Source organism: Calidris pugnax, unplaced genomic scaffold (genome assembly GCF_001431845.1).
Source record: "Calidris pugnax isolate Ruff unplaced genomic scaffold, ASM143184v1 scaffold274, whole genome shotgun sequence".
Taxonomy (NCBI): Eukaryota; Metazoa; Chordata; class Aves; order Charadriiformes; family Scolopacidae; genus Calidris; species Calidris pugnax.
Window position 1 is genome coordinate 738,378 of NW_015091009.1, and position 16,380 is coordinate 754,757.

A 16,380-nucleotide genomic window follows, 5' to 3' on the forward strand; every position below is an offset into this window, starting at 1 on the left:
AACCACAGCCTGTATGCTGAGATATTTTTTAGTCACTATCAGCAATCATGGTAATGCACAAAGATTTGACTGCTAACCAATAAATCCCAAATAATTAACATCAGGTTTTGGTTCTCTCTCCTTCCCATCCCCCTGTCTTTTTTTTTTTCTTTAAACTCTATTCAGCTATTCCCATGTAAAGTGGGAATCATATGACTGCAAATCAATGACTCTGGATTCACAAGCTGAAAGATAAAAATGAAAAGACATGAGTCTGAGATGATGGTATTCCTCCAGAGAATACCTGCAAAAAACCTTAACTTTATTACAGCTTATTACCTTTCAGAAACATGGATTTCTCACTTAATCTTGAAGGCAGCATTGCTAAAATGAGGAGAGTCAGCTGTAGGCTAGAGGCACAGTGAATTTATGCCCACCCACTTTTTCATTAATAAAGCAGGTATTTGACTGCTCTACCCCTCCAACTTTTCAAATACTAACATAACGATAGAGAGCCCACAAATATAAATGACTTGAAACTACAGGAAATTTCCTATGTTGGGAATATCTGAATTCCCATAGGTTTTATTTAAAGCAATGCAAAAAAACCCCACAACCCAAGTTTTAAAAGTGAATAATTCCAAAAATTCTCCCCTAAAAAAGCTATCCATACAATTAAACATGAATATTTGTTCCCGTCAATATAACCAGCTTATAAAAGCACCACCTTTATAAATGGATCATGTTTGAGTCCAAATAATGTCAGGATATATTTTACTGAACTGTAATAATGAACATTCTTCACTCTGCAGCCAAAATACCACAAAATCATGTACCAAATATATCAGATAATACAATCACCTGCTGAAACATCTGAACAGTTGGAGAATATGCCCGTATGGAGAGTGCAAACTTCAATAGATTGATTTGCAAATTGGATAAAAATTGTCCTGCTTTCTTCAAGATTAAATTGTAATAGGAATGCTCTGAATCTGTTGAAGAAGAGAAAAAAACAAGACACATTTGATATTTAGCCATGAATGAGGTGACATATCTACCTGTGCTACATAACAGGCAAATATGTTAGCGCTGCAGGGCAGTTCAAACGTCTTGAATGTTGTCTGCTGATAATTGTTTCCTTTACTACCAATTCTAAAGGCCTAAAGCAACATAAATTCAACAGAAGTGAGTGCAATAGCACTAGTTTACATCTAAATTTTCAGCAATGTAAAAATCGACTCAAGACAATAATGTCTCTCTACAGACTCAAACGGAAAGTCTTGAATAAAGTTTATTCATCTATTTCTATTTGTCAAGATTATGCTAGCCTTCAGAATTTGTGTTAAAAGGCTACTCACTTTCAACTGGCATTTATTTACACATTATTTCCTCAAATCTAGTCTTGGAACACACCAACCATGCAACTTACATAAATAAAAATGTTCTAAAGGTGACATTCTTTATGCTACGCTCACGTATCCTACTTCCTTGAAGACAGATAAACAAGAGTATGAGAATGGACGCAACATGTGAACTGGCATCCCTTCTCTCTGCATATCTCGCTTTGTCAAGGCCAAAATTAGGAGTCCAAGTAAGAAGGAAGGTGGATAGTGTCTGGGACTGACTGAAGTGCTATAAAGAACATTTGTTAGAAATAATTAACCTTCATTTCTTCTTCTAGAGACATATAGTCATGCTGTCCTCGGACTGTGAGGCAAAGAAGCCTAACTAGAAAGAAGCTGTTTTTTCAAGTTGTGAAAAAGACCTCTATCTGTTTAGGGAATACTGCTCACCAAAATTTTAAATCAGCCTGCATACATTGTACTATATGATATTCTTCAACACTAACAAATTAAGAGTCAGAGAATGAAAGCTGTGACCACACCAAGATTTGTACACCATCCCTCTCCCAGAGCTTGCTTATCCACAGGAGCAGCAGATGAAACGTGTGAAGGAGTCCAGAATTGCCACCTTATGGGCCAAAAGCCCCCATATATGTATCTAGTTAGCATGTGTTTTACTTCACTGATAAGGTACTACCTGGAAACTGCACTGATTCAAGAACTTTTTAATGTTTAATTCAAATATTCGCCTATAAAAGCAAAAACCTGCAGCAAAGTCAATTACATGGAGGAACCATTCTAGCTGTCCAGCTTGAATTTATCTGTGTTCTTAGGTCAGCACTTTATTTTAAAGGTGCTCTTGCTGTGAAAGTGGAATGATCGTCCCAGAAGGAAACTCCTTTAGGGGCCCAAAGGGGCACCCAATTTTATACAGTGTAAAAATGACCTCCAATGATTTAATGTGCCAGATTTTACCTGTGTCACCTGCAGTAGGTCTCAGAAGTACTTGTATCAAATGATGAGTGCAGAAATCAAAATGCCATTCCCTCACCATGGCCTAGGTTCCAGGAAAACATTAGATCACATATAATAACCTTAAAGGACACAGTTTTGGAAATATCCATTAACTGCTCCCAGCAGCTCTGTATACAATTTTCATAACTAAGCACTTCCTATCCTCTCACTTTCCTCTTCACAACTCCTAACCTTCTTTTGTCCTTAAAGCCTCTAGGATCTCATCTCTACCTTTTCCTCCTCCTTAAAATTCATTATTTAGAAAGGCTGAATTTGCTGTAATTCACTAGAAAAAAATAATCTACGATTACCAAAGGGTATGACCTGCATTTCCAGAAAGCTGCCTTCCCATAAAATGTATATGATCATTACTGTCTAACATTAAATTCAATGGAGAAAACCCCCACCTCTTCTATGTTTTCTAACCCTACACATAGCTGTGGCAGAACTCAAACGAGATAATTTTGGCTTCCCAAGCAGTGAATGTAAAAATTTTTGAAATGGCAAATACTTCCAGATTGAAATGTCTTTGCAATAACTATACTTTCAAATTTTCTTCACAGCATCTCCACAAAAATAAAAATTCCATCCGAAATTTCTGCCTCTCCACTCAGCCTCAAATAACATCCTATTGAACATAATAAAGAGTTATTAAATATACAATTCTAAAGATACTGCCTCAATAAAAACATTTTTATCACAAGTCGTTAAATTCTTTGGCTTACAAATTCCAGCTGTGCTTTCAGTCCTGGAAAACAGCTGACATTTTTGCTCTGGAAGATGATTAAGACAAGGATGATTTTAATAAGAAAAAAAAGATAATATTTGTCATGTGCCTTCAAAAAATGATTGTGTCACACATTGACAAGGTTACATTTATCAAATCGTGCATCCATTCCTACCACTTCAACTTAACATTTACACTGGCAGCTTCATTCAGACTACAGCTGTAATTTAAACTTCAGCAAGATTAATTAATCTACATCACGCTATACGATACACCTAATGCAAAAACACATTTTAAAGTTTATTACATACAGAACTATGGTTTCAGTTTTCAAAATTATTTTCACATACTATTTCCTCCTTGAAACCTTATAATTACTTGCCTTCCAGGCACATCTTAACACTGCACTCTACACCAAAGAGTAAAAGTCATATTAATTCATATTACATTTCTTAGGATGTTACAGAGAACCATGGAGAAACAGATGTTTCTGGTCATAAAATGCTGCATGATAGCATAATACCACTAAATTCATTAACGAAGTTGATTTCAAAATAAATACATGAGACAACATTAATAGGATATGGCTCCAGATTTCAGCCATCTGAACGCACGTTTATGAGTTATGTTATCTGTAAAAATCCCATTGTAGCCAAGAGAGATACAGCCTAGCAGCCAGCAAGACTTGAGAAGCTATTTAGCTCACTCTAAAGATGCCTAAATTTGTCAGCTGAATAGCCCTCTCAGCTCCTGTGACCAGATTGATTAGATTGACTACAAGAACTGAACAGCTAAGCAAGCAGACAGGTTTAAACATTGACATTTACCATCCACAATCCACAGCAGTATCTCGCATCACAGGTAGATTAAAAATAATTAAAGGGAGATGACAAGGATGGTGACAAAAGGAAAGTAAAGGTCTAAATCACAGCTCCTCAGATCCCATGCACAGGCAGCACAAAATTAATCTGAAAATATGCTGGTGGCCTGCAGGAGAATTCAAAGTGCTGAGGCACAGGAGGTATGGAGAGTAAGCATAAGGCACACAATTAGTCAGAAGAGTACAGGGTGCTGGGATCATTATTTTGAGGGAAGGGAGTATGGGGATTGTTCCAACAGCATAGATGTGTGTATCTGTACCCATAGATCAGGCAGGGAATTAGAGATCCCAGATAACAGCAGTTCAAGCAATCACTGGCCAGTCAAATCCTTATGACATTCAACTAAGATCCTGGCAGAGAGGGAATATTTTATAGCATGATTATTATAGAAGCACCAAGCTTGTGAAATCGATTCCTCTTTAATCTTTAATGTTGATATGCATGTGTAAAATACTTATCTAATTCAGTTGTGAATAATGTCTTCTAGACTACAACACATAATTTGCATGATTGTTGTTGCTATGTAATATACTTATGTAATATTTTTCAGAGAAAATAGTTTCCCTATTAGTGTGTTTGTGTGGAGTTTGTAGTTTGTTTGCTTTATAATATGTATTTAAGTATATAAATATATAATATGTATTCAGTATATAAAACTGAACCACTTGGGAAGTCAGTAAACACTCAAGTTATAATTAGTCAGCAGGGAACTGGCTACTTACCTTCACTTGGTGTTCCTAAATTAACCTTTTGAGATATAAAAGCAGCAGCAAATTTAAAATGCAATCTTCAGTGGTTTGTAACTGTGCTGGTTTTAATATAAAATTTTTGTAGCTTTCATTTCTTCGTAACATACATGGAGACCAAAATAGCATTACTGGCATTTCCAAACTTGCCACCAGGCTTGTGGAAGATACATTGCATGTTAATAGACATACACAATGTTGTCCATGCTATCTGAAGACCTCACTCTAATTTATATAGTGTATCCCATCATTAACTTTTTCGTGTTTTTCATACTGTATAATCTTAATGACACCCAAGTTGATATGAGTTCATATTAAAGAAAATGTTACAACAACCAAATACATCACCAGACTAAATGCTTTACCAAATTCCACATACGTTGTTCCTATCAAGTCCACTAAATTGCTACATATATCACAGCTACACAGACCATTACTAGACCTAATTTGCTACAGCTGAATATTTTAAATGAGCAAGTTAACAACATATGTTGATTTGATTATTCTAGATTTAAAATAACAAGTTTTCAGAACGGATAAGCAACGGATTGGAAATCATCCAAGGAGTGGTTTAAAAAACAAACAAACAAAAAAACCAAGAAAACAAACAGCCACTATATTTGATTTTTTAAGTTTTAGCTTTAATACCACTGAAATAGGTTGGGATACAAATCTATCATCCAGTTCTCCTATAAACCCATTTCTTCCGCTTCAAATCTAGTAATTCTTTACCTTCTATGAAAACGTTTCTATTTAAAAACCAACAATTTGCCAGTTATCAATCCCATCTACTCTTGGGATCATCCAGAGAAGAATAAAGAAGTCAGCTACCCCAACCAATACCTTTGAAAGCCAACTCCTTTGATTTGCTGAAGTAGTTTTCATTACTTCAGCCTTAATTTATCATGAACATCCCTCTACCTCAGCGTATCTTGACGTGCAACAGCTAAGACGGAACCCATTCTGCACTATCTAGAGAACCAACTTCTCCTCAGACGTATACTATCACACACTTTGCAGTAACTGTGCCACACCACTACTTCAATATCAGTATCCTTCACTCTAGCTGACCGTTTTATTGTCGACTTCTAATGCAGACTTTCCTACTGGAAGTGGCTTAACTATTGCTGTATACATATTATGTTCATATTTCTATTTCACCCTTACTATGTTGACTTCAGTAAGATGCTCTCAAGCTGGAAGATTCAAAATTGATGTGATTTTGTCATTAAGTAACTGTTTTTCCTCTAAACCTGAATCTTTCCTTCCCATCCTGTTCATAAAGAACATTGGTTTGCTTGTATAATGCAACCCCAACTACGAATTGACTTTTAAGAAAACCACTTGGTGCCAGAACTTTTCAGTTTTCCTGCATTATAAACATAGAGTTTGCTTGCCATAATGATAAATAAACATACATCAATTGCTTAGTATGCATAAAGTATTATTTTAGTACTTTCTTAAGGTTCCCCACTACTGTAATACTTTATTGGCAAGAAAGACCATGCAGATCATTCTACTGGTAATGTATTTATTCTCAATCACACAGTTTATCCAGGTAAAATAGGTAAAGTATGCAGCTAACAGTGAATTTCAACAGACACCTGTAAAACTAATAGTAAGCGTCTTAATAAGTAAGAGTTCACATTTCTTGGAAAGTTGGCCCAAACAAGCAGACAAGAAATGGCTGACAAAAACCTCTGACACACCATCTAATACATCACTCTTCAAGACACTATCAGCTGCATCTGAACTACTCACACACACAAAAAAAGAAAGAATAGTTCAAGACCAAAGTGACTTCTGGAGGTCACCTCAACCAAACTTTTACTTAGAGAAGATCTAATTTCAGTTCTACACTAGGCCGCTCAGGGCCTCATGCAGCAGAGTTTTGATTATCTCCAAGAATGGAGATTCCACAGCCACCTGGGGCAGCCTGTTCCAGTGTTTACCCAACCCCATAGCAGAAACATTTTCCTTAGCATCTAACCGAAATTCCCATGTTTCAACTTGGGCCCATTGCTTTTTTTCATATTACTGTGTACCTTCAGGAAAGGTCTGATTCCATCTTCTCTACACCTTCCTCATAAAAAGCAGAGGACATGATGTCTCTCCTTTCTCCTCTCTTCCTCAGATTGAATAAAATCAGTTCTCCATGCCTGCCCTCAGAAATCTGCTCCTGTTCCCAAGCCACTGTGGTCATCCTCTCCCTAGACTCACTCCAGTATGTCTTGTCTTTCTTTTTACAGGGAGCCCAAATCTGGGCCCTGCAGTCCAAAGGCAGTCTTACAAGTGCCACATACAGTGGAATATTCACTTTTCTTGACCTGCTGCTACACTCCTAGAATGTACTCGGCCTTCTTAGGCGTAAGAATTTAATGCAACTCTCTGCTGACAAGAATCCCTGACAAATACCTTAAACCTCTATGCCACCTACAAGTATTAAAACTTTTTTTAGCCATTCTTTTAGTTTTTTCCTTTAGCTAGCACTCTCATCTTAGTTATTTGTGGGTTTCTCTCCCTTAGAAACATACATCTTACACAAAACACAGAATATCCTACAAACTCTTGCTGAGTCACACAAGATAGCTACTTTCTTCTAATCTTTACACTTCTGTTCCATATTGTAACAGAGGTTCAGTCCATCACATCTTCCCTGCTTTTAGAGCTCCTCTGGAGGTAAAGCTCCTAGGGGAAAACATGCTACAACCTTCTCAAAGAAATCTACCTAGTAAGCAATAGTGGAAGAGTTAGGCTTTACCTGACTGGAACTAGTTAACGTGTTAGCTTGATGTTTGAAAGTTAAATACACTGCAAGGTAATATGTTAAAACTAGCATGCTGTTTAACTTACCTCCTTGCTTATAAACTGTTAATTCTCGTACTGTTTCCAAGAACTGCCAAAACTTCTCATTACCATCTTCTGCAATAAATTCACTGTTCAAAAATAAAAATGAATTGTCCATAGGTTGATTGTGTCCAAAGAGGTACCATAGTAAAAATCTTCAGTTGTTTAAAATAACAAATACTCAGCAACAACCAAGTATTAAGTATTCAAATGACCATCTAACATCTCTGCAGCATGAACACTGAACAGCGATATATTTCATTTTAAAGAAATTTTGAACAAAATACTACCAATCTGAACTCAACAATGGGAGCTGTAAAGCAAGCAGACTATTCTCCAATACAGAAATAAACATAATTTTTCACTTTATTTTTCCACAGGTATTCCAATATACAGTTATAATCAACTCAGCACACAAACTTTATTTAATAGTGGCTAAATATACAAATGAGAACACACACTCTGTCAGGTAACAGTTTTTAATTGAATGACAATGTCTACTTTACTATGCAGGAGAGGTCCCCAGTCTCCAGAACAGTTCCAAAAATTGGTTAATCCTTACAAAAACATAAAAGGTAAGATTTGCTTTCTTCCAAATACCATTCTTCCACTTACTGGTAACACTTTTTAGTTTAGTGGGTTTTTTTAAGGGAGCATCAGTTGTTTCCCCCCGGATGCCTATCAAAAAGATCTACTTGCTGGCATGAGTGTGCTGTTTTCTAGTCTTTACTTTGGAAGTTTGCCACTCCTTTGATCATAGAAGCCTGCAGTGCTCCCTTTCATGGGAGTTCTATAAACAGCAGCAAATAACTTTAAAAGCACAACAACCACACAAAAAAGGATTTAAAACCAAACTGGCAAGTGAGCCACAAACACGTGATACTGGAAAACAATTTCACTTCAAATTTTGAAATTTTAAGTTAACAATATCTTTCTAGAAGAGAAAAAAGAAATGGGTTTGTCTTACTACTACAGCTTAACGTCTTCGCTAATCCCTTTATACATCATTATGTCATTCAGGAGTGGGAGTAAACTAACTGGGGGCAGAGGAAGAGATGCCGTTAGTGAGCAGAAGGCAGGGACTCTGTAGATAAGCCCATTGCATCTCCTCGAACTAATCTACAAAACATTCCAAGCTGAAGACAAAGCAACCCAAATAGCAGACTGAAAGCCTGGGAAAGCCCGTCGGCAGCACCCGTAGGCACTTTACAAAGGCAGAAAACAGTTAAGCTTTATGCCAAAGGAGAACTTCACCGCGCCCTCTGACAGAGGAAGAGAGAAACGCAGCCCCCCCCTTTCCGAGAGCCACCCCCCCCTCTTCTCCGCCGAGAGAAGGGGCTCCCTCCTCCCGCCCCCTCAACCAGGCTCCTCCGCCCCCTACTAGACCGCCGGGGGAGGCAGCATCGCCGCTCCCGGTCCCCGCGGCAGCCGGGGAAGGGCAGCAGAGGGAGGAGGAAGATGATGAGGAGGAGGCGGCGGCTGCACGCACCTCGCCTCCAGCAGCAGCGGCGTCGCCGGCCACTTCGCCGCCAGCCGGGCCGTCACGGCCTGAGAGGAGGCCGGAGGCCTGCCGCAGGGGCAGGGCCGGGCACACAGGAGAGCGAGGAGAAGGAGGGCCGGCAGCGGCAGCCACCAGCCGGCCATGAGGAGGACAAGGCAGCGAGGGGTGCTCGGAGCTCCCGCCGCCACCCCCTCAGCCTCAGCGTGCGCTGCCCCGCCCACGACGGCCTCTGCCTCGCTCCCACTGGCTGCGCTGTGCCCTGGCCGTAGGGCTATTGGTCAACCCAGGGACCAATCAGAGGATGACGCCAAATAAATAGCGGGGCCAGCCGGGCTAGCGCGGTGACACGCGGCGCTGGGGGCGTGGCGGGCGGCGGGCTGACTGGCTGGCTCGCGCCGCCGCGCAAGCGCGGGAGGGGCGGGTGCGCGTGCGCTGCCCTCCCTCAGGCGGGGCGGGGGGTGCCTCAGCCGGTAACCGGGGCAGTTCCGTTATATTTTTCCAGTTCTCGTGTTGTTTTGTAAGTGGGAGTTTCGGATAGGGTGTCTCTAGGTTTGCTGTTAAAGGAGAGGCCGCTGGCCGGGAATTCGCACAGTAGTCGTGGTGTCGCACACTCTCGCTTACTCTGGGGTGTGTTACCTCGTCCTTCAGGCTTGGCCCTGGGTTTCCCGCAGCAGAGTCTCAGGCGTTGGTTTTTAAAAAAATAATAATTTAATTGGAAGGTGCAGCAGCAAGGACGGACCAGTGCCTCCAAAGAGAGGTGACCGTGAACAAAGAAATGGGTGTTGCTGTTGAGACAGCCATGAAGACACACACACCTTCATGAGCAAGAGCCCAAAAGACCCAACTTTATTGTTTTAACAAACTCTTTTATATCTTTCTTAGGAACATGTGTCCATATATAATTGGTTCACTCAACGTCCAGCAGTTCATGATTGGATAACCTCCTCCTTCTTTGTTCTCTGCTGTAACTTCAGTAACTTTCCTCTGCTGGCAGTCTGACAGGTCCTTAGTCTTATTTACTCCCCTCAGGACTCTCAGGCCTCTTCAAGGATACACAGGTGTCTGCTCAAGGTGGATGTTAAGCTCACATTCCAATCCCTCGGACCAGCTGAGGTTTCCCACAGGTGGGTAACACGCTTGTGATCCACACACCCACTCCTCACACCTCTTTTAGTCCAATAGTGATTTTTGGGGTCTTCTGGGGTCTTCTAACTCTAACTAACTAACACTTTACTCAATTCTCTTTGTGTGCCCAGGCAGGCTCTTACCTTGTTGATCTGCAGTGTCAGCCGAGGGTTGGAGCCTCCATATCTTCTGGTTTATACTCCTTGGGCAACTAGATTTGCTTAAGTTTGTTGTGACTGGTAGTGGAAATACAATTAGCTTTGAAATCAATGGCAAGATAAAATAGTAGCTCTTTCTTAATCAAAGGTCGGATAATTAATCTGTGGTGAACTACAGAAGGTAGTTTGTCCAGTTTTTATCCTTCTGCTTAAATTCAGAGATCTCCATGAGACAGAAAGGATCGCCTTGCCAAGACATATATCTCTCACATTTGGATTGCCGTTTTATTAAGTGCTTAAAATTTAGGATAATGGAGAGGCTAAATGAAATTGGAAGGGAGCTCCAGATGTCTCTAGTCTCTGAGGTCCAGTCAAGTCTTGAAATAATCCAAGGAGGGCACCTCCACAACCTCTTTGGGCAGCCGTATCCATTGCTTAAGATGCAGTTCTGATTGCCCTTTAGAAAGAAATACATTATATTTCCTTATAAAAGCTTTTTCATATGTATCCATCTTGCCTTTGCTTTGGTACCTTAGCTACATGCAAGTCACAAGGAGCCAATACACACTTTTCAAAACTCTATTTCTATATATTTGGACAAAGGCAGATTTTAATCTTTTAAGCAGTGTGCAAAGCCAGAAAATGGAGAGCAGACTTAATCTTCATTTCCACAGCAGAATTTTATGTAATTAAGTATTCCAAATAACACTTGGCCATTCTTGTACGTACACGCCATATATATGTGAGAAAAACCCTTAGTTCTCTGAAGCCATTTTTCAGCAGAACAGAAAAACAATTACAGCAAAATTTTAAAATTATTCATAGCACAGCTGTGCAAATAAGAATTGATTATCATAGCTGTTTCAGTGTGAAGAGAGGAAGTGATTAATGAAGATTTCTCAGTAAGATGCAAATGTTTTATAGTGTAAGTCACAGTGAGCTATGTCTATTTAATAGAAACAGTAGCAATAAGTGCTACTAAGTTGAGCTTCATCAGCACATTCAGTTAGTTGAAAATAAAACTTTGGTTTTTAACGGACTGAAAACAATTTTCAGGCTGAAAGGCTCCCTTTCTCCCTAACTTGGAGGTAATGTAAATGTCAAACACCAGTCAAAATATATACCCGTTATCTGGTTATTAATTGACAGCCTCCTGAGCGGTAACTGCCGGCACCCTTTTATCTGGCTGTGAGATTGGAGGCCTCATCCCTGCAGAACCTGTCAGTGCCACTCACTCCTATGTCAGGCATTTGAGGTGTTCTCCTGAAAACATTAAGGATGCTCTTTTGTCCGTTCCATTGAAAATAAAGACCGACCCAGGTTATTTGATTAGCATATCTCAATATAGCGGTGTTACGTAATAAAGAATGCAAAATACATTTCATAGTCCGGTAGCTCTTCATTTTGATTTACGGGGATGAGCAAGTGAAAGAAAAATTGATGCAGAAGCAACATAAGCCTGATTTCAACAGCTCACAGAAGCTGCTCAGTGGCAACTTTCCCAGCAGTCAGGAATTTATGCTGCTTTGCTATGCCTACACGTGCAGCTGGAGTGACAGCAAACGGGTCTCTTCCAGGATGCTCTTCTTTCCAACTTCTCTTAAAAAGGGAAAGAAACTGAAGCAACGTTTTGCTTTTTTAAATAAACACAGCTTCTTGTTTAAAATAACCCACCTCAGAAAAGTAAAGAATATGCTTCCTGGGCCAGATCAACGACTTTCCTGTGAATCTCTGGGCCTGTCTGTGTTGCGTGGTGGAGGACAGTAAAACGTGGCCGTGATGGGGACTGCAGCTCCATTTGGATACACCGGCTCAAAGTCTTAGGCCATGCCACTGCTCTGCTGTGCCAACAGGACAGCGTGGTTGCGTTGATTTCTGGACCATACTGGCTCCCACCGTGCCAAATCTGAGCAACTAACTGTACCAAGGGATAAATCTTTTACGTAGCGGGTCTTCCGAAGTCTGACTATGCTAAATCTTAGCTTATGGGATCAAGCTCATCACGCAACACGAGTTGTCACTTCTAATGCCAGCTAACAACCCTGGTTGCTAACTGGCATGCTCTCATAATTATTCTCATATTTACAGAACCCTCTGAGCTTCTTAGGCGTGGAAAAAAAAGAACGTGTTTCCTTCTTTCCCTGACTGCAACTGGTGGATCTGCCTATGTGCTCAGTGAAAGGAACACGGGTGATACATGGGTGATGCAAAAATCAGCTTAAAAGGTACAATAAGGCTCTTAAATCACTATTGGTAATGTTTTAAGTAATAGCACATGTTTGTATCTTAGACATGGTTTCTCACATGCAGATGTTTGGGAGGTTATAACTTCAGTAGGTAGGATATTTATAAATAAAAAAACTAAGTTAAATATTTTTACAGTCTTTCATAAGCTGACGTGCAGTGAAGTGCCTCAGGACAATTCTGGCCCCATAGTGCAACAGCAGCACGAAAAAGACTTTAGTGTGAAGGTACAGGTGCATTCACTGAGAAAATACAGTATTTCCCAGAACGGAGGAGTAGGAGGATTTGACTTGTAGGCCTATCATGAATGAATCAAGAGGTGCTATTGCTGTATGCAGGGTGGAAAATATAAAGATAAAATACCTGTACAATGCAGTATAACAGTGATTTTTCCTTTTTTAGTCAGATCAGCGAGGCGAGTTCTGAATCCTTTCCAGGATACCTAAGAAAACATAAGATAAGTTGGGAAATTAGCCAGCGTCCTGAATGTGCACTCAGCCAAGTCACCTTGGATAGAAGTGAGGACTGCAGAATCACAACATAATGTCTATTTAAAGGCAAGTACAGGGTTTTTTTTTAAGAAACTCTTCTTTTTTTAACTAGTTCAGATTTGCAATTGTATTTTCTCCTGTGTGGCTTTATGTATAGACCACATCATCCTCCAGCGAAGGCACACGGTGGGCTGTTCATTGCAGCAGCTCCTGGCTCGGGGTGCATTATGGGCTCAGCAGGAGTGAGGAACCACTGCCACATGAGGAGGCACATGCTCCTGAAGAGAGTGACCTTTTCTGGGGTGATTCCCTGTTCCCGGCTGTGCGTGGAGTGGTGTTTAGGCCACAGCAGAAGCCAGGCCCTGGGACCAGCTGTCTCGCAGGCTGCCTGTGGCCAAGCAGCCGGCAGGAGAAATCTTTGGGAATGATATCCCTCACTTCCCACTGAATGTCTTGCTAGTGCACCTCTGATGCAGGAAATAAAAATAGAATGCACATCTTCAAAGGATGATCCCCTCTGCATTATGTCATTCTCCTTTCCAGACTCTGATTTCAGAGAGTGGTGGCACTTTGGATTACGCTCTGTCTGTCTTGTGGCTGTGACTCTTGACTGGGCAAAGCGCTGAGCAACTTGAGGGAACTTTGAAGCTGCTCCTGCTTTATGCAGAAATAGAACAAGGTGACCTCCGCCGCGCTCTTCCAACCTAAACTACTCTGTGACTCTTAAGTGTAATTTGTTTTAATTAAAGCTTTGTGTAGCTAGAGCCAAACAGAATAATTCACGCTGCTTTATTATGTGAAATGCAGTGGATTTTTTTTTCCAGTGGAACAAATCCCAGTGCTGCTTTTCAGGTTTTTGCTGTGTCCCTTCTCATCGGTCTATCATTTTGGTAATGTTAGTAGCAAACGAGTGAATAGATTTCTCGCCTGTCAGGGCTCGTTTCACAGAATCACAGAATCTTCTAGGTTGGAAGGGACCTTAAAGATCATCTTGTCCAACCGTCAACCTGACTGACAAAAATAGACACCCGCACAACAAACAAGGAGCATCATCACTAAACCATACCTCCCAGCACTACATCAACCCATCTTTTGAACACCTCCAGGGATGGTGCCTCAACCACCTCCCTGGGCAGCCCATTCCAATGTCTGATAACCCTTTCAGTGAAAAAATTTTTCCTAATATCCAGCCTGAACCTCCCCTGGCACAACTTGAGGCCGTTTCCTCTCGTCCTGTTGCCTGTGACTTGAGAAAAGAGACCGATCCCCATCTCTCTACACCCTCCTTTCAGGTAGATGTAGAGAGCAATAAGGTCTCCCCTCAGCCTCCTCTTCTCCAGACTGAATAACCCCAGCTCCCTCAGCCTCTCCTCATAAGACTTATTCTCCAGACCCCTCACCAGCTTTGTCGCCCTTCTCTGGACCCGCTCCAGCACCTCAATGTCTTTTTTATGGTAGGGGGCCCAAAACTGGACACAGTACTCCCGATGAGGCCTCACCAGTGCCGAGTACAGGGGGACGTCCAGACTGAATAACCCCAGCTCCCTCAGCCTCTCCTCATAAGACTTATTCTCCAGACCCCTCACCAGCTTTGTCGCCCTTCTCTGGACCCACTCCAGCACCTCAATGTCTTTTTTATGGTAGGGGGCCCAAAACTGGACACAGTACTCCCAAATTTAAAAAAGAATACTTACAGACAAGTCATGTAAAGTTATTCCTTCCAAGAATTTATGCTGAGTATCTTTAGAGGGAACATAGAAGTATTACTTTTAAATGATGCAAATTAATATTTTATGTCCTTTTCAGTTAATCTGAGTATATAATATTTTCAATTTTTATGATTTATACACAAAGCTAATTACAATCCATTGTGAAGACAGCTTTAAAAATCAATGTAAAAAATAACAGTTACATCTAAATGAAAGAGAAGCAAAAAGTGCAACCACAAGCTATTATACATAGAATGAAAATGGATTTATTGCTCAAGTCTTTTATTACCTTCTATTATTAAGAGGGACCCTTAAGTTTAATCCAAACTGGAAAAGACACATTCACATGCACGTATATATGATATGCCAGGCAAATATATACTAAAGGAACATTGTGAGAATTAAAGCTCCCAGAAGAAAATTAAAAATTATGATTCCCACATCTTTGAAGTCAGCATGCCAATAAATTATAAAATGTGTACTTTAAACTGTTCATAAACCTTGGAAAGGTCAGGAATTACAGGTGATTTTGCACTGGAACATACACATATAAATTCAATCCTAGATATTAGCCCAGCACATTTCTTTGGTTCCAATGGCACTAGCCACTCAAAAATCCAAGGAAGTACAGTCTCTGAGAAATAACTGGTCACTGAACACTAAAGTAACCGCAAAGTTGTGGTTTATATCTGTATATGAAGAGATTCAAATATGCATATTTCTGGAGCTTTGCACCTGTGTATTGAAGTGATTGCACATAATTAGAAATGTGATTATCAAATATGTTTTCACATACCGCATATAATTAGACTTACAGAAACACACTACACTTAGAATATTTTAATGTAGATAAACTTTGAGGGCAAAAATGAAGTGTTATTAACTAAATGCAAATTGTTTAACCCCTAACATGCTAGCTTCTGCTAATGGTATCTCCTGTATCCTTCTGTTGGTAAAAGGGTTCCCAGCCATGCAAGCTCACAGTAGTGAGGCAAGAGCTGGTGGGATTCACTGTGGGAGGCTTTTTCACCTCTCCCTAGTGCTCCTAGAGCAGCGACGTGCAGTTCCAGGCTATGGGACACTCAAGATGCAGGAAGAAAAAGAATAGCCACAGGATTAATGCTAGATGTATGCAGTGATGATGCATAGTGTTTTGTATATCCTTGTTGCTAAAATAAAATGGTCAGGCATCTAGGCAGGTATTTGGCTAACTTCCAAGAATACACACAAGTATATATAGTGATCACATGTAACTACTGTCTCATCTTAAACTAAGGGAAAATGATGTTTATCGATTAGTTTGTAATAAAGCTAGGTTTCTGACTGGAAAACTTGGTCTTATTTCTGTTTTCCATTATTCCTTGATCATCACTTTCTGGATTAACTGAAGTTAAATCAGACACATGCTGGCTGTACTGGTTATTCACATTTGCTTAACTGCTGTTCATGCTATAATTTTGATAACTCTGACCGTTGTCATAAACAATTTACTATATTAGGCTGATATACTTAGGCCTTCTTGAAAGGATTATGATTAAATGGTAGGTCTACTCTATGATACTAAAGAATGAAAAATGAAATCCTGTCTGCTAGAGGCCCCAGCAAACTTTTCCAA

The 16,380-nt window shown here is 40.3% G+C and overlaps 1 protein-coding gene across 1 annotated transcript in view; it reads right to left on the bottom strand.

Moving 5' to 3' along the window:
* The window catches only part of UGGT2 (UDP-glucose glycoprotein glucosyltransferase 2), a 108,567-nt gene extending 99,317 nt beyond the window's left edge, over positions 1 to 9,250 (bottom strand). Inside the window, exons 1-3 of the mRNA XM_014955635.1 lie at positions 9,027 to 9,250; positions 7,544 to 7,626; positions 841 to 971 (exon numbers count right to left, since the gene is read on the bottom strand). Of these exons, the coding sequence (XP_014811121.1) occupies positions 841 to 971; positions 7,544 to 7,626; positions 9,027 to 9,181 (369 nt within the window). The 5' untranslated portion in view covers positions 9,182 to 9,250. The remainder of the gene's footprint in view (positions 1 to 840; positions 972 to 7,543; positions 7,627 to 9,026) is intronic.
* Between the last annotated feature and the right edge of the window lie 7,130 nt (positions 9,251 to 16,380).